Here is a 27,488-nt window from a genome sequence, read left to right as displayed (position 1 = left end):
TGTTTAATACATTACACCATAGTCAAAAAGTAAAAGACGACCACAAAACCCAATTAATTCCTTTCAAATTAAATCACTGGATGAAGTATTTCCATGAGATGAAATATTTTCTCTCTCTACATGTTCTCTGTAATTTAACAGCTTCTCAGAGATCAGGGCATCCTTCCCAGGCAGACACATGGAACAGCCTCAAACCTGCCAGCTGTTAGAGCAGCTGTGAGCAACATCTGGCTTGGCTTTACTCTGCAGGATCAGCCTGCATTGCCATGTCCAGCTGCTTTCAAATTTCTGTCAGGGATCTGCCCAGAGAAAACGAGGGCAAGGATAAAAAAATGATCATTAAGAAGAAGGATGGGAACAGGAAGTGTGGGAGAATGCAAAAGGCTGAGCACAAACCCAAGGATGAAGCTTCATTCACATCCTCACTCTGGGTTTGATGTGCTGAGGACAGTGTGCCAACCTAACTATAGACTGCTACCCACAGCTTCAGAGGGAGATGGAATTAGTGCAGCACCTAAAATAGGGATCAGGTCTCTTCAGAATGATTAAATCAGGGGAAGAGACATCTACAAAGAGCCCTTTATTTAATACTGAAGAAAAACCTCACCCACTCAGCAGCAGCCATTGGGCTTCCCTTGTTGCAAATTGTATTTATGGTGCTGAGCCTCCACATTTCTCAGTGATCTCGTCCATGGACAAAATACTTCCAATTAACACTTATTTCTTAATATTCTCATTTCTCAAAGCTGGAAGATGCCCTTTAGCTGAAGCTGATGGCCAACAGCCTCCCTCAGCCTTCCAGGAATAGCTGCAAGCACCTCCTATTCCCCAGATAAATTCAGTTAAAGATCACCCTCTGGGGAGGCAGACAGAGCCTCCTGCCTCCTGCTCCATTTCCTACAGGAGCTCTGGGAGCAGCTCCAAGAGTTTCATCCCAGCACCACCAGGATGGAAAGCCCAGCCCTGAGCCAGCTCTGCCAGTGCTCTCAGGGCTTGGAGGACATGGAATCATGGAATTTTTGGGTTGGAAGGGACATTAAAACTCATCTCATTCCACCCCTGCCATGGCAGGGACACCTCCCACTGTCCCAGCCTGGCCTTGGGCACTGCCAGGGATCCAGGGGCAGCCCCAGCTGCTCTGGGCACCCTGTGCCAGGGCCTGCCCACCCTCATCATACAAATTTTTGTCCTATCACACAGTCTAAATCTATTCCTTTGCCTCTTATCCTGGCCCTGATAAAAATTCTCCCACCATCTTCTTTATAATCCTCCTTACAGTATATAAAGACTTCTCATGAACTTCCATTACTACAGCTCTGCTACAAGATAAGATTTCTTTTTTAAAAAGACCTTCAATCCTAAAATCTTTTTTAAGTGACCCCAGGGTATAGAAAAGTTCAGGTTTTGCTCACAGAGCAGGACAAGAGCAAAGGCACGTGATGATGGACAAGAGGAATTGTCTGGCTCTTTTGTTCTTTGATGCAGCATTGTGGCAAACTGGTGTGAAAAGTCAGTATAATCCCAGGATTTTTCAATGTTCCTGACTATAAAAAACCCCCAAGGTTATAGAAAAACTTATGAAACAACAGAAATTTCAAACAGATCCAGTATTTTTTAAACTACTCAAAAGATCATGTAGTGCCTTCTCAGCAATCACCTAAAAAGTTTCAATAAAACAAGGAAAGGAATTCCCACAGAAAAAAAATGCTAAATCAATACAATAAAAACATAACTCAGGGATGGATGAGAATTGGCATGACAGGGAAAAACCAAGGAATGATTTCTGGCCAGATCTGCCCATTAGAGCACAGGATCTCCCAATGCACAAATGGAGCAGGGTCAGAGCAGAACCCCCACATTTACTGGAGCTGTCAGTGCCACCAGACAGTGACAGGCAGCAAATGGTGGCAGGGTCCCACCCAGCCAGCCCCCATCCCCATTAGGAGCAGTGTTTTAGCCCCACACACATCTATAACTGTATTTCTTTCTAAGAATATTCCATCCTTGTGAAATATTTCTACTTTGAGATATTAATCCTCCAATTAAATAAAACAACAGTCTGCAAACACTAAAGCTTTGGCTTGTTCACATTGCTGGTAAAATAGAGGTGCAGAAGACACAGAGACAATAAACAGTAACTAATCTGACTGGGAATTTTCATATTTCCCCATGTATTTTGACAAGAGTAATTTATTTCTTCGCTGCTTCATTAGGTGCAGAAAACACATCCCATTAAAAATATCCCTTCTCCCAGCACCAAGTGTACAGCTAGAGAGATGCCAATTGCTAAAAATACCAAAAAGAGAAGTAAATGCAGGACAAACAGCATTCAGCCTGATGGATTAAACAGAGAGATAAGAAAAGCTCAGAGCTAAGTAATCCATGCCAGTGAAGACATTTCCCAGGCTGCTCTCAGCAATGACATCCACCAGCACAGGCTCAGAGCTGCAGAGGAGCAGCAGCAGCAGGTCCTGGAGCAGGGAATGCTCCATCCAGCCCTTCTGCCTGGCTGCTCCTGGGGCATCTCCTGGGACAGCAGGGAAGGTCCCATTTGGGAAATGGCAATTTGGGCGTTTTCTGGGGGATATTTCAGCTCTCTCACCCTCAGTCCCTTCAAGTGGATCTTCCAAGAATCCCCTAAGGCTGTTTCCCACACACTGGGGCTCCTTTCCCCTCTCCTTGCTCAGCATTAACACCATACAAGAGTCAACACCTCAGAACAGCCACTGATAAAAGATTTCTAATGCCCCAAACTCTGCACATTGTGATCTTGGAGAGGGGATTTCATGGCTCTCTTCAGTTTGCAGCCATTCTGCTGGACACTGCTGGCACCACTGGGAAAGGCCTCAAACAGAGCAAGCTTTGTTTTTGTCCTTTTGTCCTCCTCAAACCCTCAGACAATTTCTGGGCCGGACATGGACCTGCAAGAACACTCATGGAAGTCCTCATGAAAATCTATTGTTCATAAATCAGATGAAATGTTTGCTCTAACAGAGATCAATCTCTTCTCCCACTGCTTATTTGCAGGTTTCAAGGCACCACCACCTGAAACAGCCCCAGGCCAAAAATTGCCTTTTACCTTGTGAAAAGTTCTCTGAGCTTTTGCAATTTGTGCTCAAAAGTTAATAAATAGATTAAATGCCTTCATTTCATCTCTAAGTATTCCTGATAAAAGTGACTGGGATTCCAGCTCCAGAGTGGGAACACAGTCTTGAGAAGCCCAGGAAACATCTCCAGCTCTGCCTCACGCCCTGCACACCTGACAAACAGGAAGAGAATCCTCTGGAGAAATGCACAGAAGGAAATTCCATGGCTGTAGCTTAGCCAAGAGCTGGAGAGAGGGCAGAGAGCCCCAGAGTGCTGGGGGATGGCAAAGCTGGGAGGAATCAGCACCCATTCAGATGCTGCCTTGGAAACACAAGGTGGGAGAGAGGGAGCAAGGTTAAGGGATGTCTGACACAATTCAATGCATTTGGCTTTATGTCTTTAATCTTGAAGCTCCCCCAAGGTTTGTGATTCCAGCAAACTGCTCTGGATCATGAACAGTTTATGTTTTGGGTGCTTCCCAAGCCAGCCAGGCACAGGCAGTTCTTAAATAAAAAGCATAAAATCCATATTCTTCTGGCAAGCAGTGATGGGGAGGTGAATCAGTCCCACAGCCTCTGCCCACCAGGACAGCACAAACATCCCAGGGCCTCAATGTGCATTCCAGTCCCTCACACAATCCATCCTCCCAGAGACAGCTTTTGTTGCAAAGCCATGGCAGATTAGAGGAGACATAAACAGTGCCCACATGCCAAGGACAGGGTCCTGTTTCCCCCTGAAACCCAAGAACTAAGACTTTTAATTGCATTTATAAAATCCTCTATAGGTTGTTTCATTTTCAGGGAGAAAATGTACACGAAAATGTGGGGTTGATGTGAAGAATACAAACCTTCAACCAACTAGCAAACTTCAGAAGGAACCTCACCTTCAGTCAGGCTGAACCAGGGTCACCTGGGACAGTTTTCATCCAACATCTGATCAATAAATAAAACCAAGGCCAGGCTGGATGGGCCTTGGAGCACTTGGAAAGTGTCCCTGCCCATGGCAGGGGTGGAATGAAATGATCTCTAAGGTCCCTTCCAACCCAAACCAATCTTTGATTCCATGATAAATAAACTCACCTAATGAAGTCACTATTTAAAACAACCTTCCCAAAACTTGGGTTAACTTTGAAAATGAGTTTTTGTTTGTACTAAATATTGAAAGTTAGGATCTTCTCCTGACCCAGTGCTGTGGAGTGCACAGGCAGGACCAGGAGTGACACATTTGGGAGTTATTTAGAGAAGGATTACCTCTGTCACTCAGATCCACTGACACATGACAGCATGTGAGAAAGAGAGAGAATTACACAAAACAGAAACACATTTGTTGAGAGCTGAAAAGGAAACAGGCCCCAGCACACAAAAGAGAAGATAAAACAAAGATAACCAGGTGAGCACACTGAAACCACATCTCTGTGCCTTGGCAGTGTGACCAGGATGGGTGCAGAGCTAAGCCAGGCAGCTGCCTCCTGACTCCTTGCACATGGAGCAGCTTTTCCAGGTGATCCATCACTGCCAGGCAGGGCTTGTTCTGTGGCACACACACTGAATTTCAGGAGGCTGCACCTTCCTGGGATGCTGCTCGTGCCCTGCTGTGCCTGGGCCTTGCTCCACTGGGGGAAGGAAGCACAGCATTCCCAGGGGAGGGAATTCAGCATTCCCAATGGAGGGAATTCAGTGTTCTCATGGGAGGGAATCCAGCATTCCCAGTGGAGGGAACATTTCCAATGGAGGGAATTCCGCACTCCCATGGGAGGAAACATTCCCAGTGGAGGGAATTCAGTATTCCCATGGGAGGGAATTCAGCACTCCCAGTGGAGGGAATTCAGTCTTCCCATGAGAGGGAATTCAACGTTCCTAGTGGAGGGAATTAAGCATTCCCATGGGAGGGAACATTCCCAGTGGAGGGAATTCATCGTTTCCATGGGAGGGAATTCAGCATTCCCAGTGGAGGGCATATTCCCAGTGGAGAGAATTCAGCACTCTCAGGTGAGGGAACATTCCCAGGGGACGGAATTCACATTCCCAGTGGAAGGAACATTCCCAGTGGAGGGAATTCAGTGCTCCCATGGGAAGGAATTCAGCATTCCCAGTGGAAGAAATTCAGCATTCCCAGTGGAAGGAACATTCCTAGTGGAGGGAATTCAGCACTCCGAGGTGAGGGAACATTCCCAGGTGAAGGAATTCACATTCCCAGTGGAGGGAATTCAGCATTCCCAGGTGAGGGAACATTCCCAGGGGAGGGAATTCAGTGCTCCCAGCAGAAGGAACATTCCCAGTGGAAGGAATTCAGCATTCCCAGTGGAAGGAATTCAGCATTCTCACTGGAAGGAACATTCCCAGGGAAGGGAATTCACATTCCCAGGTGAGGGAACATTCCCAGTGGAGGGAATTCACATTCCCAGTGCAGGAATTCCCATGCCAGTGCTTACCATGGCCCACTGGCGAGCTTTGATCCTCATCTGGTTGTAGCTGCGCTCCTCGGCGTACAGCGCGCTCATGAAGGCGCCGATGGACGTGCCCCCGATCATGTCCACGGGAATGCCAGCCTCGATCAGCGCCCGGATCACGCCCACCTGGGAGCAGCCCCTGTGCCAGGGAGGGAGGGAGGGAAGGGAGAGAAGAGCCACTGTCAGCCAGGCCGTCATTGAGGAGCGCAAGGGCTGCTGATGAATGGCGCCTTCTAAGGAAGCCGAGCCCGCGCCAGCTGAGCTGCCAATCTCTTGCTGAACAAGCCCCGGTGCCAGGAACAAACATTATGAATGCAGGAATCCTCCCAGAGACGCCCAGAGGAGCTGAGGGAACACGACCACGCAGCCTGGAGCACTGGGGAAGGCAGGGAGATGACAGCAGCCAAGAGCTGAGCTGGTGGAAGGGCGAGGGGAACGTCAGCGTGGGTCTGAGGGAGCAGAGTCTGCTGGGGTCCCCCCAAAGCACCCAGGAAAGGCTGGGGTTCAGAGCCCTTCACACCAGGTCCTTTCCTGGTGGTTCTCCACAGAAACTGAGCCAGCCTGGGGTACTGGGAAGGGGCACCACATGGATTAATAATGAAATTTGGAGGTGGAAACAAAAGCAAGCAGAGACAAACAGTGATGAGAGGGCAGAGGTTGAGTCTGTACACAAGCCCAGGAGAGCGACAGATGAGGAGGCAACTTTTGAGGATAAGACAAATTCCTTCAGGAAAATAAACTTATTCCTTGATTTCAAGTGCAGAAGGAATTCTGAGCAACAATGGAGACAGGTGATAAACAAGAGATGAACCTCAGTGCTCATGGGACAAGAGGAAAACAGAAGCAGCAACGCCCCTGCAGCAACCAGCTCTTATCCAGCTCTGCTCACATGGATTTGGGGACCCCTGGGGATATTCTCTGAAAAATATTAACCTACTGTGCAGTGCAAGGTCAAGTGGCAAATCAAAGAAAACAGAATAAAACAGAAAACATAAGAGCATACATCCAGGATGGACCAGTATTTGGAAAACCACAAGCAAGCTCACACCTCTCACCCAAAGAAAAAGCAGAACTAAAAAAATGACAGAGAAAAGCATAAAAGGTGACCAGAATATGAGATGGACTTCACAGGAGGAGAAAGTAAACTGGAATCACTGGGGGAGATCCTGACTGATGGGAACCATGCAGGGTCAGCAATGATATCACCATGCAGAGATTTTAATGGAAAGGAAAGAATTTACAGACAGGTGTACACAGAGCACAAACTGGGGAAGCCACTGTTACCACATGCTGGAGAGGTCAAATCACAAATGGATTTAAATGTGGAAAGGATGAATCAAAGGTACCAGGCAGTCAGTGGCTACTAAACATGACAAATGGGAGGTGCAAGCTGGTGCTCAGGAGGCTCAGGAGCTGCTAATTGCTGCTCCCCACCATCAGAAATGAGAGAGCAGAGGTGGAACCCTTGATCTGCTCCTATGAACATCTGATCATATCTGATCTTTTATCCCCTAGTGGGAGAAGGATCCCTGCCTATCCCACACAGAACACTGCACTGGAGGCAAATTGTCCTTCCAAGCAGCCCAAAGCTCCAGCCTCTGCTTTCCAATGCTCTGTCCAGTGAATAAGAAGCATTTTTGATTAGTTCATCCCAGCTGGATGAATGCTTTGCAATCTAGGCCACAAAGCAGTAAAATAAACTTCCTTTTCCCATTTCCATCCCATTTTCTGTCCTCCACAGTTTGCTCTATTTCCATCCTCCTTCCCCTTGCTGTTTACATCCTATAAATACTTGCTAACAGCTGCCAAGTCCACCGTAGGTGTCACTTGGCCAAGCTATGCTGAGCACATTCTTTCCATCCAAATAAATCCCCTCCAGCTGCTGAAATGCTTTGGGACAGGTTTGTGGTTATCCTGGGTGTAAATGACTTCAATGACAGATCTGTGCTGCTGCAATTCAAGAGCAGAAAATGGTTCATTTCCCTTTCCTCTCCAAATTCCCCTTCCCCTCTTCTCCTACTGCTTCTTCCCTCAAGATGTCCTGAGTTAAAGGAATTACACTTTTTTCCTGCCCATTGTTTTTAGGTTTTTGGAGTGCAGCTATTTTGGCACTCTGCTGCTTGTGCCTGGCACTTCCCACTGTCTGAGCCCTGATATTCCACAAGGAGCAGAGCTATCCCTGCACCTCCTGCCCTCTGCAGACAGCCCACATCAGGTGCCTTTCTTAGGGCACCTTAAAGTATTTCCTACTTGGAGGACAATTTTAAACAGGCCATGAGTAGCTCCAGACTGGATTCTCTCCCTTTAGCTGTTTTTCCCAATTCAGACATCCATAAATATAAAGGATTTGATGTGAGCACTCTGGATTTCTTCCTATTTTGCTGCATGATGCCTTTGCATGAATAACAAAAGATCATTATTACTTTTATTGGCAAGTCATCCCCTCCTGGTGCATCCACAGAGTCCCTGCCAATACCACACTAATGTGACAGCCACAGATCTCCAACAGATTCACTGATCACAAAGCAAGATGGGAATCAAAGTCCTTTTCTTCCTTGTAAAAGAACCCCCCATAAGCTGCCTGACTAAATTGTTTCATTTATACACAACCACAGGGCTGATTCTTCCAGCTCCAACACCCTGAGCAGGAACATTGCTGGAATTTGAAAATTAAATCCTGAAAAAAGTCAAATGTGCCTGAGCCCCCCCTTTTCTCCAGGTGGTCCTGACCTCCTGAAAGACAGAAATGGGGATTTTTCTCCCTTCTCCCTACAGCTTTAGGCCATCACAGCCCCAGCAATGTTACCACATGGGACTTCTCAACAACTCCTTGCAGTTGGTTCTGTCCTGGGCACTTCCCAGCTCCACAAACACGGGCAGGCTGCCAGGGGAAGCGTGTGCCAGCACCTGGCAGGCACTGATCCCCTCTGCCAGCATCCCTGGGCTCCCACAGGGCTGCACTGGGCAGCTGCAAACTGAACAGGAAAAGGAATTGAGCCAGGAGCAAGATCCATGTTCACAGCCAGAGGACTAGTGCAGAAAAACCCCAGGGATTGTGCACTCCTTGTAATACCAGGCCCAATTTCACAGGGGACGTGTCCTGGTTTAGGGAAATGTGGAATTACAAGTGTTGGGCAGGAGGAGAACAAAGGGAGATGGAGAACTCCTGCCAGGGCTGTACCTGCACAGCAGTGACAACGTGGGACAGGGAAACCTCCTGGTGACACAGAGCTGAGTGCCACTCACTGCAGGGCAAAGGCACAGGGGAGTGCTCTCACATGGGAGGAAGGAGCACCCAGAGAGGGGATGGACACCCAGAGTGTCCCTGGAGCTGCACATGCAGCTCCCCTCACCCTAGAGCTCCTGAAGGAGCAGCTGGATGGAGGCACCTCCCCTGCCAGGACCAGCACTGCCCCAGGACAGTGACCAGGGGCTTAGGAACAATGAGCTACAAGATGACTTTCAAATAATTTCTATCAGAACCCAAAGATTTGCCCAGGAGGTGCAATCAGGATCTGAACAGAAACTCTTTCCATTGCACTCAGTGCCTAGGACAGGTCTGGTTCATTAATGCCTGTAGGAGTGACGGGGGTCAGCATGGCTGGGACAGACAGAGACCAGAGATCTCTGCAGTTAGGTCATGGAATTTGGGGTTTATTGCAAAGGGCCTGGGTGCAGGGCCCTGCTGGGAGCTGCCAAACACAGCTCAGAGCAGGAATGAGAGAAGAGAGGGGGAGAGAGGATGAGAGAGTAAAAGCAAGAGGGGCAAGAAGGGCAAGAGCAAAGAGAGCAAAAAAGCTAAGAGAGTAAGAGAGGCAAAGTTCCCGTTACAATACCATAGATCTTCTTCTGTGTTGAGTATTCTGATTCTCACTAACCAATCTAGTACAAGCTACAAATCCTATAGCATTTCCATACAGCCTATAAGAATCATTACATCACCATACTGTGTTACCAAACTCCTCTTTGGGCCCCTTCTGCCAAGCTGCAGGGTCTGCTCTGACCCTTGGGCCTGTCTGCAAGCAGAGGGTGTTGTTCCATCAAAAGGGGATCATCTTCAGCTGGCCACACCATTGTTTTCCAGTTGTTCAGTAACTGAGGGATCTCAAAGCTTGCTTTCATTTCAATCTCACTTATAGTTTCTATATTCTCAAAATCTTTTGCCAGGCAATCATATTTATAAGGCTTTCCTGTTTCATCTTCCCCAACAAATGCCCTTTGCAGAGAGAGCTGAGCCAGCATCACCCAGAGCTCGAGGAGGGGCTGAGGACAGGCTCTGTTCCCAGCCCTGCCCCTGCCTGGCCTGAGCAATGCAAAGCAGGGGCTGCTCTGGCCATCAGCTGCCCCAGGTGCTGCTGTCTGCACTCACCAAATCATGATCCCCTTGCTGAATGAGCCTCCTTAGCTGTGCTGGCTAAACTCCAACACCATTCCTTCTTTACTACTCATGGCCACAAGGAGGTCACTTGGTCTGGTCAGCTGGACAGGAGGAGACTGAGGGGAGACCTCACTGCAGTTCCAGGCTCCTTGTGAGGGGAAGAGCAGGGACAGCTCTGATCCCTTCTCTGCATGACCAGGGCACAGCTGGGGCTGGGCCAGTGTTGTGGTGTGGCTCTGCCCCCCGAGGGTGCTGGCACTGCCCAGGCTGCCCAGGGAATGGGCACGGCCCCGAGGCTGCCAGAGCTGCAGGAGCCTTTGGGCAGCGCTGCCAGGGGTGCCCAGGCTGGGGCTGCTGGGGGGAGGGACAGGAGGGGGATTTGATGATCTTTGGGGTCCCTTCCAGCTCAGGATATTCTGTGATTCTGGGAAAGAAATGACCACAAAGCAGTGAGAGAAGGTTGGAGACCTGCTTCCCTAAATACCTCAGCACAGCATACACTGAGAGCTCAGCCTTTCTGCCAGAAGGTCTTACAGGAAAATTCCTGCTGCTGAAATGAGCCCTTGCTTTCATCCCCTGGGGAAGTGCTGCTGGCATGTGACTGCATGCATGAAGGCCAGAGCAGAACTGATAAAAGGAAAATTCCCCTGTGAGCTGTGCATGTGCCAGCCCTGCACGTGCTGCCAGAGCTGGGATGGATCTGCCTCAGGAGAAGGCAGCCAGTGCAGCAGGACATCCCAGATCTGAGTGCCAGCAGGCAGGCAGGCTGCCCTCCTGCTCAGGGCTGAAGGAAACACAATCAATACAAAACCTGTATTTTGTGCACCACTATTTCCCCCATGAGCCACACCAGCAGGATGCTGCCTGTGTCTGAAAGAACACCCCAAGCTGGGAGCAGCCAGAGGGGACACTAAGGGGACAGCCAGGCAAGACTGCAGCTCAACCACCTCCAAAACCCATGTCAGCTCCAAAAAGGAAGCTGGGCTCAAAGAGGAATCCAGCCTGAGCAGCCCATCTCTCCTCCTAACTGACTCAGCAGGGTGAAGGAGATCTCCCTGAATGCTCTGAAGAGATGCTGTTTCCTTGGGCTAAAGAAGGATTAAGGCCATGGCTGCTGCACAGTTCTGCTGTGTCTCCCACCAAAGCCTCCCCAGAGTGGGACACAGCTTCCAGCCCTCCTTCCTGATGGAGTTACCAGGCAAAGGAGGCAGGAAAATAGAGAAATTGTCAAGGGGAGTTTATTAAGCTCCATTAAGGCCCAACAAACCTGAATTAAGAGACCCTCAGAACCTTAAAACCCCTGAAGCAGCAAAGCCATAAAACCAGCTTTTCCCTGGAAGGGTTGTCCAGGCTTCACAGGCTGCTCAGGGCAGTGCTGTGGGGAATGGTTCCAGAGGGCATGGAAAGCCACATGGATGTGGCACTTGGGGACAGGGGTCACTGCTGGCCTGGGCAGTGCTGGGGGAATGGTTGGGCTCAATGATCTTAAAGGTCTTTTCCAACCTTAACCACTCTGCAATTCTATGATTTTGTATTTACTGTGTCCATTTTGGAGATGTGGTGCCTTGGCCAAGCACTCCCAGCCCTGCTCTGAGCACAAAACAAACTGAAGGTGCCTGAGCTTCCAACCCACAGGACAGGACAGCACACCCTGAAACCCACCATGTGCAGCACACAGGGAGCCCTGGCACCTCAGGGATCCCAAAACAGGCTGGTGACTGAGCCTGCAGCTCTCAGAGCACCACAGAACCATTACCTGAGGGGTGGTGATGGTTCCAGATCCTTCTTGGAGTCACTGTGGAGCTGTTCCTTGTACTGGGGTGAGTGGACATTGGATGTTGTTTATGTTTATGAAGAGCTACATGGAGGAAAGGTAACATAAGGAAAAGCCTCTTCTTTACACAAACAGCAGCATTTTTTTTTTTGATGTCTTCTGTGCCTGATCCTGGCATTGAGTGGTTCAGTCACTGGCTCAGAACTGGAACAAGTCTGCTACAAGTTGCAACTGGACTATCTCCAACTGGCACCTTCGAGCTCTTGCAGCAGCAGCAATATACCCAAACATTGCTTTGAAATCTAATTCCAGTTATATCTTTCCAATAACATTATTTCCCAGCCTTCCTGACCATAAAACTTCCCAGCATCATAAATCAGCCAGAATTATTGCAGTGACTTTCTGCCAGCTCCAAAGGAGCACAGCGCCCTGATCCCTGCATTTCTGCAGTTCTACGTGAGCCCTTACAAGGAACTTTCCAATCCTGACAACATTAATGAACTGTTAATCAACTAAGCACCATTTCTAAGCTAAATAGAGATAATAACCCCACATTGCTGGGTTCTCATGCTAACATCCAACAACCAGCAGGATCTCTCCCAGCAGCTGCCCTGGAGGAAGCTTTTTCCCTTCCACAGCCCACACATATTGATCCAGAGACCTGAATTTTTCTTGTCTTCCCCTCCATTAACAACAACCTCATTCCATTCCCCGCTTAGCTTTGCCCTCAGATCCCCACCAACTCCTCAAGCCAGAGCTCAGGAGCCATTTCCCTGTGGCCTTGCCATGCTGCAGAGATCACACCCTGTGCCAGGCAGGCACAAATGGCAGGAAAAGCATCTCCTACTCATCACAAGCCCAGTGAAATCCCCTTCCTGCAAGAAAATCCAAACACAATGTCCTTTTATAGCCCTGATCTTGTTTCTGCTTTATACACTAACTTTACAACAAGCTTTAAACAAAGAGATTTGTGCCTGACACAGAAATAAATGAGCAAAATGTGTTCAGTCCTTCCAGGAGAGCTGTCAGGGCTCCCCAGCCCTGGGGTGTGAAGGGATACAGGAGGAAGGAATTGGAGAGGAGGAAAAGCACAAAATAGTCCAAGTAAATTATAAAATGCACCAAGGTTTTTGTTTTCTGATCCCAGCTGGCTTGGAGAGGGGCACAGGAGCAGGGAAGTGGCTGAATGACAAACTGCACCCACTTGGGGATGTCACAAAATCCTGTCCCCTGCTCTGAGCCAAGGAACAATTCAGTTCTCATCTGCAAAGAAAGATAATTTCTTTGGAAAACAAATATATCCTTCTTCCCCACCCCTCTGAGACTTATTTATTAAAGCCTTGCAAGAACCCATTCTGAGCACAACATCTGGAAGCTGCAGAAATATGACCAAAGCATTCAGAGAATAGAACTGAGAATTTACTTTTTCTTAACAGGAAAGCTCACTGCCCAGGTAGGGCTGGACAGAGATTCCCCAAAATCACATCAATGCAAGAACCATACTCCTGCAAGCACAGGGAGAGCCTGGAGAGCTTCACAGCTGCTCCATGGGAAGTGAACACAGCCCATGATTTTACACCACATCAAAAAGGTGGAAAACCAGCAACAAGAGCTGACCCACAACTCAACCACCTCCTTGCTTAATTTCATCTATTTATCAAGGCACTGCTGTGAATAAATGAGTTTGGTGGGAAAGACTGGAGATCAGGACAGGAGAGTCCAACTAAACCACCCGCAATTAATTTTAGGGGTTTTTTAAGCAATACCTTTGAAGTTGATTACTCCCAAGCTCCTGCTGCTTGGAGAGTTTATAGAAGCTGTTATAACCTTCAACCTCCTGGCAGATGGGAGCAAATGAGCAATTACAGCGGTGCTGCAGATGGGAAAAGGAAAAATCAGATCATTAAGCATTGCGTGGGTGCCAATCCATGTGATTTTGTGGGCACGTGATGGCCCAACTGCTCCACAGCTCTGTGAGCAATTGGCATTCAGGTCTGGGAGTCTGGGAGCAGCCCCAGGCTGTGCCTTTCCCCAGCTGACAGAGGCAGAGCTCTGCACCCTGCACAAACACGATTTAAGCACGATGAGCACACCCAGGATGGTCCCTCCCTGCAGAGCCTCCCAGAGCAGTGAGGCTGCAGCTCTCCCCAAGCATCTGCAAACACACAGCCCCAGGCCCCACAGGAGCTCCAGCCTTGTCCCAGGAGGTTTTCTCTACAACAGCAAATAAACTCACTGATTTATTTTTAGGGGTTGTTTTCTGTTTGTTCAAACAACCTAACTAGGGCTGACCTGGATAAGACTCAAATTAGATACCTAAACATGAATTATCATCATCTTTCCCAGGCAGGAGCCCACCTTCCTTACCTTACTCCTCTGGCCTTTCCAAAGGAGCAGCACAAGTAAAACACCAAGTCAAAGGGGCAGTTTACCTTGAAGGATAAAGAGTTTTGCTGCTTCTCTGTTATTTTACCTCCTGAATTTCAGAATTTCTGCTGGTTAGAGTGACTTTGAGATATGCACAAGTCTCTTTTCTCAGCTTGGTGCTTGAAGAAGGAGTCAAAGCTCTTCAGTTCTCAGTTTTAAGGTTGTTTATTGTATCTTATCTATAAAATACTTCTTCTTGTCTACTGAGGTTTGCTCAGCAAGACAGTTTAAGGCACTTTGCTTGCTTTCAGGCTGGTGTTATGCATTTATACTAAAAGCCACAATATACAATGTTTACAATTACTTTTAATACTCATCACTCATGTTAGACAGTGAGCTTCTACTCTAATCTAAAAGTGCCAACATCACAGCAGAAAATGGAGGCTAAGAAGAAGAAGGAGAAAGGCTGGACACGCTCAGATTCTTCTATTTTGTTTTTTGAACTTCTATTCTAAAATCTTTAAAATTTACTTTTTCACTTTGTGATAAATTCGCTATCATTCTACTTAAATTGTTGTGGCTTGTAATTTTTCATATGAAGGTTGGTAATTGTTTTTTTCAATGGCTAAATCAAAGGCACAGGGGTCTTGGGCTTTGTGTTAAGGTCTCTGAGCTCTTTGGGTTGGGTCTTGAGCTTTCTAGGGCAGCTAGAGGAATTTTTGGGGTTCTCACACCTGAATATTGCCCTGGAAGCAAATCCAGGTTTTGAAAGATGCTGGGAATCCAGAAGCCTGACTCTGGAACTCCGGTTTCTCTCTGGTTTGTCTGCACATGGCAATGGATGCTCCACCCATGCACAGACACCCAGCACTGGACACTTCCCTGAGTACCTACAGGAGCAATCCCAAGCTCTGAAACCCTTCAAAAAGGGGTATCACACAGAGAAATTGCACCTCACTGTGCACTGAGGTACAGACATTTATCTGCACACACAAAAGCCATAACACAGGTCACCAAACAGCCTCCCCTCCTCCAGAATGCCCCCAGCCAGTCCAGGCTGGCCATGATGTGGAAAACTGCAAAGGCCACAAGGATTAACCTCAGAGCTGCCAACTTTCTGCCTTTCCAAAGTCAAAGGACAGACTGGCCTGGTGTACAAAGGGATTACTTTGAAGAGCAGGAACTGGAGGAAAGATATTTCAAATATTCAGAGGTTGCAGTGTTGTTTTTCTTTCCATGACACACAGCAGATTGAGCCCCTTTTGTATCATTTTGATATTTCCCTGCTGCAGAAATCCTGCTTCCTCAGCTGTTACTGGGCACTGACAGACTGCAGATGCTGCACAGCAAGCCGGATTCTTCCATTTAAATCCAGAGAAGCAGCATTTTTCAAGTTCCTTTCATATCTCAGCTTAATTTGCTGGAACTTCAGAGCAAGATCAGGATGAGGGATGGGATCCTTTTAGCAGCACATATTCTGCAGGACCTGTCTTGCTAGAGGAGAGGAAAGCACAGCCCTGATGTGCCAGCCCAGTACCTCCAGCAAGCACTTGGAAATGGAGCAGGAATTTCAGAGATGCTGCCTGACTGCATCAGGGGGAGAGAAAGAAAAGAGAGAAAAAACCTCCTTGTTCTTGTCTCGTGTGAGTGGCAATGAGGAAATGGTGAGAACCCCGTGCAGAAGGGCCCAGCCTGTGCCAGACAGCTCCATCCAGGGCTGCCAGACTCCAGGCTGGATGGAGACAGGGATCTTGGCCAGCCCCCAGCAGAGCCCAGCACCCAGATCCCTCCTGCCAGGGGAGGCAAAGACACCCCCAAACCGCCACACAAACCCTCAGCAGCCCCTCCATAAACACTGACCATGTCATGGCACTGCACCCAGCCAGCCCAGGGGCTCACCTGGGCACCCTCTGCCTGCTGGAGTGAAGACTCAACCCCATCGGAGTAACTGGATGGCAGGAGGGTTTCAAGCAAATTCCCCACACACATCCAGCCCAGGAGGCAGCAGCAAAAATCCATTTCCATTCTGAGATAACATCCTGCTGAAACCCCAAACAACTCCTGCTGGTGATGGTTTGTGCTTCTCTTCCCCCTAAGCACCCCAGAGGCATTTCAGAGCTCCAGAGGGTGATCTGCCCATGCCCACACTGTGCTCTGAGGCTTCCAGCCATTCCCTCAACCCCTCAGCCCCATCAATTCCCGGCCTGTCCCTTCTCCCCAGCGACTGAACCCTCCAGAGCTGCCAGAGGCTCCAGGAGCACCCTGGAGAGGCTGGAGCTGCCCTTCCAAACCTTTCCTAGCCAAGGGCACAATGAACAATGGCTTTAGCAACAGTTTTGTTCCATAATTTACCTCAGAACAAGCATTTTCTCAGGCTGTTTTCTGAGCACTTCAGGAAAAAACACAACCCCGCATCCAATTTTTCTACATTTCAAGCTGCCAGCTCCGTGTCCTATGAATTTTAAGCACTGTGAGGCAGACACTCCAAATGAAGGGGATACCTGTGCCCCATTATAAACCACTGGAAACAACATTAAACATTGCCATGAATAACCTATTTGCAAAGCTGGTGCAGCCCTGAAGCTCACTGCATGATCTGGAATGATTTCAAAGCCAAGTGTGTTTCTGTAAACACACAGGGACACACCAGGATGGCAAAAAATTGCCATTTTTCACAATAGGTGAAAATCTCACCATTTGTGAGAGGACTTGAAAGCAAAGACTGAGAAAGGAACTAAAGAGCAGATGTAAAGAAGACAAGAAGGAATGAGTGTGGAGTAAAAAGAGTGCAAAGAAACTGAGAAATCTCAAGGATTGGATGTGTTAGAAAGGGAAAAGAGACTTGCAGACTGGCAGACACAGCCAGGTGGGAAAAGAAAAAGGGAAAATATGTTGTGTATTATCTAGATAGAAATGGAAGAGTGGAGAAGCTCTCAAGATATTACTTTTATGCTCCAACACAAGGAACTGATCATGACAGCACTTGGGCTCCAGAGACCCCTGATCCCTCCTGGTGCCCCTCACCAGACTCAGTCCATGTTAAGTCCTGAACCCAGCAAAGGAGCTGAAAAACATTTACTGTGTCCCAATTTATGTGAGGAACATCAGGAGCCCAGGAAACTCCCATGGGATTTTCTTTCATCCCTTCTCTAATCTCTATATTGAGTGTCTTTAGGATCCCACAGGGGAAAGCACTGCTCTGTGTTTCTGGCAGTGTTTTCCAAGTGTTCCCCTCTGGAGCTGCCTCCTTCAGGCAGCAAATTCCTCCCTTCTCCTCCCTCACACCCTCAGTTCACATTGTCTGGGTGCCTCTGGTCAGGTTTAATACTTTAAGAAAATAACTCTCCCCATGTTTCCAGTTCCCTCTCTGTAGTTGAGGGTCAGTGATCAATCCTCGGAGCCCACCAGCTCCATCCCAAGTTCTGCAGCTCTGCAGTGGCACTTTTAAACAACATCCATGCACACACTTCTCCTCCTGATAGGGGTAAAAAGCCTCCTATCATCAGTTGCCTGTCTTAGCTGAGGAATAAGAATTAATCTTCCTCAACTGCTGGAACTGATTCCAAAGCATCTGCACCATAAAACCTCAGAGAGTCCCCAGGAGGTTCTGTTACTGCCCAAGACTGAACCCCAGGGTTTCATAACCACAATGCAGGAACAGGAGCTGCAGCCTGGGAAGGGAGCTGTCAGCACCATGGGAGCAAATTGTCCATGTCAAGGACAGAACTTTGTCATTGGAGCAGCATTTCCACCTCAAATTTCAGCTTTTTATTCCTCAGATGTTGCATCACACACTGGAAGTTGGGCTATGAGGTGTCAGTTCTACCACTGCCCCACCAGGCAGCCCCCTCCACCCCTTGGAGCCAAACCTTGGTCCTGACCCAGGGGCCATCACCTTTATTAGGCCCTAAAACCCTCACTAAGCTCTGATAGTTTCTGTGCAGCCTTCCCTGTTTTCTCTCCTGTGTTTCTCTCTGCCTTTGTGGACCATGGAGCAGAAGATGACATTGCACAAGGGATCTCAGCTCTTCTCCACAGCAGCAGGGCTGAAAACAGAAACCCATGCTGCAAAACATTCCCATGCTGCCACTTGACCTTGGGAGAACTAAACACAGCCCCAAAAGGCAGAGGTGCTATTTCCACCCTCCTTTCCTTGCAGCACATTCCTCAGTCATTACCACTGTTACATTACCACATTACACTGATGAGAATTTAAATGCTCATTAATTCTGTCAGCTTGTCAATTTTTCCTTAACAAATTCAAGCAAGGGAAAGAACAGTGGCTTCATGACTCTTCTCAGGAAAAGAAGTTGATGAGAATTTCACAGGAGACAAGAAAGAAATTTCTTTTACCTGCAGTGACCTTCTTGCCAAGCACCACACCTGCAACATGCAGTGCAGAAGTGAAAGTTTCTCAGAGCTAAGAAGGCAAAATCCAATTAAGGAGGAGGCATTGAGCATCTAAGTAACAGGCTAAGCACCAAACCCTGCCTGTTACCAATTAGTATAAGAAAAGGACAGAATTAAGAGGCAGCTGCCCTCAACCAAGATGGGATGACAAGGGTTTTGCTTTAAGGCTCCTCTCCATGTTAGAACAACAAACCAAACAGAAAAACAAATCAACCCCCAAAACCTGCTGGTGTTTTCATTAATCATTTCTGACTCCACACATGAGCATACTGCAGATTCAGCTTCTGCACCCTGCCAGCTCGGCCAGCACTTCACTGCTGGCTGTGGAATTAAACTGCTGTGTCACCAGCCATGGAGCAGCAGCACCAGTCCCTGGGCCTGCTGAAGGCAGCCAGAGCTCCCCAGACAACCTGGGCAGGAATATCACATCTCACAGCACAGCTCTAACTTGCCTCAAAGTGTTTTACATGGGTACATCAGGCCATCAATCCCAAAGTTGATTCCTCTTTTAGCAGGCTGGAGCGGGGGAAGCAGCACAGGGTTTGTTCCCAGGCAAGAGCTCCTCACCTCCCAGCCACACTTGCAGGCTAAAAGCACCAACAGGCAGAAAAGGAACATGATCTTCTCAAGTTCTCAAAATCTGTTGCAAGTTTTTCCTTATGGTGTGTTGGGAGCTTTGCATCATTTCTTTTCTGCCCTGATTGCTCACAACACAAAGGGGCAAAACCCTCCCAAGTAATGCTGCCACACTGAGCTCAGCCTGCACACAGAAGCTCCTGGAGATGCATGTGAGCATCCACCACATCCCACCTGCTCCTTGCTTGCCCCCCTGCACCTGTACATCCCTTCCAGGCACTGCATGCAGCTCTGCCATCCTGCCTGTGCCAGGGCTTTGGCAGGACAAACAAATTCCTTGTGCCTTCCTGCAGAGCAGATCAGTGTCTGTGGCAGAGACAGGAGGAAGGATTGACAGCTTTTACTCAAAGTTGCCTGAGTGAGCAGGAGCTGCAGCCAAACCTCACAGCCACAGCAAATCTTCCGTGGTTTATTCTCCCTGCAACCCCAGAGTCAAATCCAGAGTGCAGAGAGCAAATGTGATCTCCTGAGAGCAGAACAATGGAGATCTGCCTCTCAGGGACTCCCCCAGCCTCCTCATCCCTGGGTAAAGGCACTGAATAGCAAGATAAAGCCAGGCTTTAAGGAGCTCCTCAGCAGCCCATGAGTGACCAGCTGCCTGTTTTTCCCTCTCTCAGAGCCTGGAGTGTGAGCACCCTGCACGTGGCACAGGCTGAGCAGCACAGACAGACACAGGAGACAACAGGAATGTTCATCAGACACAGAGATCCCATAACAAAAAGGGCAGAATTTGCTTCTCCTACACTGCTGCTTTTATCTTCCCTTTCCAGAGGGCCAGAGCTGGAAACAAAGGAAAGGCAGAAAGGACAAGTTGCTGAAATAAGCCAGCTGCCCAAAATGAAATGGTCTGAGCCACATCTGTAGAGTCAGCAAGAAAAAACTGTGTGCAAAAAAACCCCAGCTACTTGACACATCAAGTGCTGAGGTGAGATAATAAGTTTGAGGAGAAAACTAAACAGAAAGAAGAGAAATTACAAGATGCCCTGATGAAATATCTAAAAATATGCTTTGACAGCAGCTCCTCAGGAGAGGTTGAAATGCTCAGGGTGGGATGTGCAGGGACAGCAGTAAAAAATCCTTGTGGGTCCCTTCCAGCCCAGGATACCCCGTGATTCTGAACAGCTCAACACATTCTTCTCCCAAAGCCTTAAGGATTCCCAGATAGTTCTGTAATAATTATTTACTCCCTAGAAATTTTAGTTTTCAAACATCTTTGCTGAGACAACCACAGCAAACCAGAGAAGGGGTGGGCTGTACGTGGGAGGGCTAAAGGTCAGGACAATTATTTATGGAAGGTTTATGCCTTTGTTGCAGGGCTCGATGTGTCATTATTCTTGCAACTCCACTTCAGAGGTATTAATTTCCTAAGCCCAAATCCCCTTTCCTTCCCTCAAACTCCACAAGGTTTCTATCTAAAATTAAGTTAGCATTTAACAAAAGCAAAGCACTGTAATTTTAGAACCATATCACTTCAAGTTGTTTTATTTTTATGCTGGTAGGAGAAAGAAAACCTTTAGTTCCTATGAGCCTTTTGTCATGACAAACCACAACGATAATTACTGGGAAGCTGCTCTTGCTAAAACCTGTCACTGGGAAGCCAGACAAACATTCCCAAAATAACAACTAAATAATTGATATTACTGGAGTCACAGAACACAATGCCTTGAACAAATACCCAGCAGCCAGCCCCTGTCACTGTCACCTCTCCCTGCCTGTGTGACCTGCATGGTTCCTGCTCTGAGAGCAAGGTGGGAGGATATTCATGTAATTATTATCCAAAGGCCATCAACAGTCTGTGCAGAGACCCACAAAGACATTCTCAGTCTCACTGTGCTTTAACCACAGGATGATTTTAAGTACCTAATCTAATCTCTTGAAATTCCCTTGTTAGTAGAAATGGGCAATCTAAGAATTTATTTTGCCCTTCCAAAGGCAGAGGTTCAGAGTAATTCTGAATCTTTACATGGTTAAGAGCAATTTTGTCTTTTTCCCAGTCTTAATTATATTCTCACTTCGAAAAATCTTTATCTAACCACAATTTAGATGATTATTTAATGACTAGAACAGCATTCTGTACCTTCCCAGGGAAAACACATTGCTCACACCATCCCTGTGCCAGCCTGGAACCCCTGAACAAGCATCTCAGTCTGTGGCATAGAAAGTGTTTCAGAGAAGGAAGAAACATCCCATTTATTTAAATATCCCATTTATCCACTCTGCCCTCAATCCTCTTCAAGTCCTCCCCATTCAGGATGCAGAAATGAGCAGAGTGATGGCTGATGGCCCATGGCTCCTTGCTGAATGGGTGATGAGCATCCAGAGACCCCAAAGCCAACACAGCAGCAGAGCAGCTTTGCAGAGAGGGACAGCACAGGACCAACACAGTGACCCTGCTCCTCCTTACCTGGGATCCTGCACCCCTGCAGGTGGGAGCTTGCAAATTAAGTAGTAGAATAAAAAAAGAAACAAAAAAAAAATAGTTTGGCAAAAATTACAGCAATGTTAGAGAAGGAAGGAAGGGAAGGAGCAAAATGTGCTGCCAGCAGTACAGGAGTGCACATATTTAGCATGACACAGGCTCTGGTAGAGGCAGAGATATCAGCTGGGAACAAATAACAAAGCACAAACGCTCTCTATCAGTGGATGAGAAGCCTCCTGAGATACTGAGATAAAACAGAAGCTCCCCTCTGCTGTTCTGCTTTGTGTCTCCACAGGACAGATCTTGTCTCAGAAATGAAATCCTGAGAGCAGCCCAGGTGAGGGGCTGTGAAAGAGAGCAGGATGAAGGCACCTGTGAGGCACTGGAGGACGCAGCCCTGGCTGTGTCAGCCCCAGTGACTGCTCAGGAGGAGCTGGCACAAAGGAGCTCCAGCCTTCCCTGCAGCCAAGGCTCCCCTGAAGCACGCGCTGGCCCAACGACAGAAATGTGATATTTCTGTGCACTTCAACAGACAGACTGCGTGCAAATTAGGGGGTTTATTTTTCTGAGAGCTCTATTTCAAAGCACTCCTTTAAAGCAGGGCTTCAAGAACACAGGGATGGAGACAACGAAGGCGGCGCTCGCTTGAGACAAAGGGCGACTCGATTCTGTCTCAACAAAAAACTCTCCAAGTAAAAAAGGATTCCAAAGAAAATGCCAGCAGTAATTTATTTCTGAAGCTCACTGGGGTTTCAGATGGAATTCTAACAGAGTGCTCAGCACACACCCTGTCCTTGTGTCTGCAAAAACACACCCTTCCTGTAAGGTAAGGCTGTCAAAGTGTATGGGTACCTGGGGGTTTGGAGGATTATAAAGATGAGAACATTCTCCATTAGAGGACATAATTCTTCTCACTGTTCAAACTTTGAAGAGCTTTGAAATACTGTGAGCCATTTCCTAATACAAGAATCCATAAGGGAAAAAAATCCAAAGTGTAGGCCAAGAGAAAGAAACGTCATCTTTGGTGCCCTGGTCACCTCCCGGTATTAAACCATTATGAGAGGCCTCAAGAGGTCACACTCATGTTCCTTCTGCAGAAGTTCTGCACAAACCCCCACAGCAGGCTAAGTTTGTGTCATTCCTCAGTGTCTCCTCCCCCAAATGCTGCCTGCAGAGCAGTGCTGGTGTCCCAGGATCTGTTACCCTGAGGGATCTGCCCCAGCCCAGGGACAGCTCTCAGATCTGGAGGATGCACAGCACAGAAACAAACAGTGGTTTGGGTTGGGAGGGACCTTAGAGCCCCTCCTGTCCCACATCATGCCATGGGCAGGGGCTCCTTGCCCAGCCCAGGATGCCCAGAGCCCTGTCAGAGTGCCCAGAGCTCCTGCAGCCCTGCCAGGATGCCCAGGATGCCCAGAGCCCTGTGCAACCCTGCCAGGATGCCCAGAGCCCTCTGCAATCCTGCCAGGATGCCCAGAGCCTTGCAGCCCAGCCAGGATGCCCAGAGCCCTGTGCAACCCTGACAGGATGCCCAGAGCCCTCTGCAATCCTGCCAGGATGCCCAGAGCCCTCTGCAATCCTGCCAGGATGCCCTGCAGGATGCCCAGAGCCCCAGGACAATGGCCAGGACAATGCCCTACCTGGCGCCTCCACCGCCCAGCACCAGCGCGATGGCGTTGCCCGTCAGGACCCGGGCCAGGCGCGAGAAGTCGGAGTGACGGTCTGGAACCTTCTGGAACACACGTTCATACATCTCCACCTGCAGAGGAGAGCCAGGCACGGTCACTGCATGGGCAGGGCAGCCAGCAGCAGCCTGCTAAAAGATGCTGCAAAGATGAAATTGGAGCTTCTCTCTTGTGAGGGAATGCTGGTGGGGCTGGGGCTGCTCAGCATGGAGAAGACAATGCTGAGAGGGGACCTCAGCCCTGTGTGTCCCTGTGTTCAGGGACCAGGCCCAGCAATGGCACCAGAGGAACAGGCAGGAGGTGATGCCCAGGAGTTCCACCCGGACAGGAAGAAGAATTTCTTTCCTGTGCAGTGACCAAGCACAAGACAGAGAGCAGAGAGGCTCTGAGATCTCCCTCACTGGAGATTCTCCAGGTCTGTCTGGACACCATCCCAGTGCCTGCTGCAGCTGAGCAGGGAGGTGGGACTGGAGGAGCTCCAGTGGTCCTTTCCAGCCTGAAGCTGTCAGTGATTCTGTTACAGCTCTTCTTCAAAGGAACAGAGGGTTGTGAACCACCCAAACAGTTCTAGTGGCCAATGGCCTCTCTGAGTCTTTTGTAGTTGCTGGGGGTACTACAGAATTTCCTTTAGAACTTCTTTCTCACAGACATGTTTTATGAAAAATCCTTTCCTTAGAATTTTTCCTCCTGAGAAGCTGGGAGGCCTCAGGAACAAAATGTAAACAATGATTATCTGCTGCTGTGGAATGCAACAGGTGCATCTGGGATTGGTCTCATGTGGTTGTTTCTAATTAATGGCCAATCACAGTTTGGCTGTTTCAGACTCACTGGTCAGTAACAGGATTTTGTTATCATTCCATTCTTCTTGTTCTTCTTTGCTAGCCTTCTGATAAAATTCTTTCTTCTACTCTTTTACTATAGTTTTAATATATAATTTATTTTTAATATAATATATATATCATAAAATAATAAATCAGCCTTCTGAAACATGGAGTCACATTCTCATCTCTTCCCTGGTCCTGCAAACACCATCACACTTCTCTTCCTTGACAAGGATTTAAAGTTCTTGGGCAGCATCCCAGACTGCCTCTGCCTCATGTTTAGCACAGCTTTGGGAAGCATAAGGATGCCCCCAACAAGAAGGACTCTCCTATGGCCTGTACACACCTTTCCTTGGGACTCTGAAACAGTGATTACTCTTTCAGAATATCAAAAAGCCAAGTCTACATCCACAAGAAAACCTGGCCCCCTTATCTCTGTTCCCTAAATCCAACTGAGGCCAAACAGATTTGAAGAGTGTGGTCTCATATTTCAGTGGGACTCAGAGAAAGATCCTTTGTTAATAATAGAATGGGTTTGTTAATAACAGAATGGGTTTGTTAATAACAGAATGGGTTTTTCTTCCTCACAGGTCTCCAAAATCAGTTTTTACAATTACGGAGATGATGCCCAAATTATAATGAGAGCCAGAATGAGATTGCTAACTATGGCAGGCCAAGACTTTGTAATTATCTATTTACCTTTGAAAGAAGATTATCCTGATTGGGCTTTGAAAAATTCAGAGGATTTGCAGAATGTTAAATTTGTATGTGTAAGAATATGGTGGACTATGATTAGCCCAGATCCCCTTTGAGACACAGATGAGAAGACAGCCAGGGAGCAGGCACCAAAGCAGGAATGTCTTACCAGCTTGGGCAGGCTCCTTTTGGAGAAGACTCTGCGTGGGCAGTGGATGTGCAGGTGGGCAGAGCACCAGCTCCTCATGTTGAGCCACTCGACGGTGCGGGACGGGAGGGGCCCGTCCTCCTTGTGCAGCAGCACCAGCTGCTTCTGGGCCCTCACTGCCGTGTTCTCCAGCATCCTCTCCAGCTACAGGGACACCCAGGGGAAGGACAGTGAGTCCTGGCTGCTCCAGCCTCAGGGTGAAATTCATCCACACACACCCCACACCCCTGTTCCCACCTGAATCCCGCTCTGCAGTCACAGCCCCCAGACATGACTGATTTACACAACAACGCTGTTAACTCTGGGCTTACACAGCACACAGAGGCCTAAAATCTGCCAAGGATTCAAACCTGAATGTTTTTGATTTAAACCAGGCCATTAAAAGCACAGCACAGGCAGGAGCTGCTCCTGCAATGGGAGATGCTGCCCGAGTCAGACTCGAGCCCACAAATATTCGGTGTTTTTTTCTTTCCTTTCCCATCAGTCCACTTTTGTTCTTCTTTGCATTTCTGATTTTGATTTTTTTGTTGCTGTTGTTTTAAGCAACTGCTGGCAGCTTGTTCTGTCTGTGCTTCCTGCCTCCCACATCCATGCAGAAAGAGCCCACACAACAGGACACACACGAAAGCTGCACGTGGGACCAGCCCAGGCTCTCTGCAGGTCAGACTCAGCACTTCATCGTCCTAAAAAACCCCACCTGTGATTCCTTTTTAAAATTTCTTGAAGAATTTTTGTCTGGTCAGAAGACTTTGGTAAGAAAATATAAAACCATAAAAATAGATAGTAAGGGGAAAAAAATTACAGCTTAAGATCTGTAATAAAATATAATAAATAATTCATGCACTGCAATTTAGATCTACTTATTCCTAAGCACACACCATGAATTTTATCCAGGCAGAAAAGAATTTCTCCCTCTGTGTGGAAGCCCAAAGAAATTCTGGGCAGAAACACAAAGCTTCAATGCAATTTTTGATTTACCATTGGCCAAAATGACTCTTTTGAGGAAAAGAACTTTGCTGGAAGTACTCCTACATAAAACGTGCCATCTCAGAGGATTCTCATGCAATTCTTTTGCTATTCCTAACAGGCATGTCTCAGGAATATTTCATTATTTATGCCTCACTGGGTGTCAAACCCAGGAAGATAGATGATTGTGAATCAAGCTGCTTTGAGCTGGGCTGCTCCCAGTGCCAGGAGGGGAAGGAGCAGCTCCCAACCTCTCCCACAGTGGGCTCCTGGTCCCCCAGCCCCACGATGAGGATGCAGTCGGCCTGGCGGATGCAGCGCTGGGTCCAGGGGGTCAGGGTGCTGTCAGCCTGGTACAGCACAATCCTGTGGATGTCCTCCTGCTGGCCCAGCCAGCTGGTCAGTCTGTACTCGTGGATGCTGGGGACACACAAGGAAAACACAGAATTCAACAGCACAGCTCCCATGAGAAGAGAGGGAATCTTGCACAGGGAGAGAGTGGCATTTCCTGCTCAGCCAGGATCTGCTCCCAGCGCCTGCTGCCTCTGTTTGTCCTGGATTTACACCATTAGACAAACACCAAGGCAGGAGGATACAGTGATGCCTCACTTCCACAGCATCCCTAAGCATGAACACACTCAGAGAAATTCAGCTTTTCCAATTTCACAAGCGAGAAAGTAACTGTGGGAAAAACCCACCCACACCTGCACAAATACTCCTGAAACATTATTGTCTCCAAAACCTGAAGCAGAAGGCCCAGGGTATGTTAGAAGACAGGATTTTGCTCCCAAGCTCTGTGTATTTATAAGAAAAGCCCAGTGTCTCTGCATTTCCCTGAGCAGTGCTGAGGGCAGGTACCTGTCGAGAGCAGCAGAGCCCAGGCGCTGTTTGATGTTGTCACTGGTGAGCAGCAGGGCAGGACCTGGGGGAACAAGGAAATTCACTTGTAAGCACCTCAATGTGAGCTCCTGGAGAAAACTGCCCAGAGCAGCTGTGGCTCCCCCATCCCTGGAAGTGTCCAAGGCCAGGCTGGACAGGCTTGGAGCAACCTGGCATAGTGGAAGGTGTCCCTGGCCATGGCAGGGGGTGGAATGGGATGGATTTTAAGGTCCCTTCCAACCCAAACCATTCTCTGATTCCAAGAACTCGATTCCAAAAGTTTGCTTTGAAGGTAGTGATGGATCAGTGCATTGATCAGAGCTGGCACAAAGTCTTCACAAAAATTCTCACACTTTTCTAGGAATACATCTTCCAATTCTCCCTATTCCCAGAGCTCTGTTACTGCATTAGTCACAACCTGCAAGCTCTGTTATCCCATTCCTCAGGGTCACGTAGGATCACAGAACCATGGCATGGTTTGAGTTGGAAAGGACCTTAAAGTTCATCCCATTCCATGGGCAGGACACCTTCCAGAGACCGAGGCTGCTCCAAGCCCTGTCCAACCTGGTTCTGGTGACAGCTCCTACTGCAGCTGCATCTTCACCAGCTCAGCATTCAGAACAGCACAGACCTTTCCAGCCACAGGAAGGCCAGGATCCTGCTTCCAAAGAAAAAAGCTGTTCCTCCACCTTTCAAAATACAGAACTTGTTCA

At 48.1% G+C, this 27,488-nt stretch overlaps 1 protein-coding gene across 4 annotated transcripts in view; it reads right to left on the bottom strand.

The window, feature by feature from the left end:
* Nucleotides 1-27,488, bottom strand: part of PNPLA7 (patatin like domain 7, lysophospholipase) — a 137,665-nt gene that overhangs the window by 24,886 nt on the left and 85,291 nt on the right. For all 4 annotated transcript variants that reach the window (XM_074556478.1, XM_074556479.1, XM_074556481.1 and 1 more), the window contains 5 exons: nucleotides 26,755-26,818; nucleotides 26,148-26,316; nucleotides 24,892-25,074; nucleotides 23,161-23,279; nucleotides 5,519-5,675 (listed from right to left, as the gene is read on the bottom strand). In XM_074556478.1, the coding sequence (XP_074412579.1) occupies nucleotides 5,519-5,675; nucleotides 23,161-23,279; nucleotides 24,892-25,074; nucleotides 26,148-26,316; nucleotides 26,755-26,818 (692 nt within the window). The remainder of the gene's footprint in view (nucleotides 1-5,518; nucleotides 5,676-23,160; nucleotides 23,280-24,891; nucleotides 25,075-26,147; nucleotides 26,317-26,754; nucleotides 26,819-27,488) is intronic.

The sequence above is a fragment of the Zonotrichia albicollis genome, chromosome 21 (assembly GCF_047830755.1).
Source record: "Zonotrichia albicollis isolate bZonAlb1 chromosome 21, bZonAlb1.hap1, whole genome shotgun sequence".
Taxonomy (NCBI): domain Eukaryota; kingdom Metazoa; phylum Chordata; class Aves; order Passeriformes; family Passerellidae; genus Zonotrichia; species Zonotrichia albicollis.
Note: the sequence above shows the minus strand (reverse complement) of the source record. Positions and strands in the feature narration are given on the sequence as shown.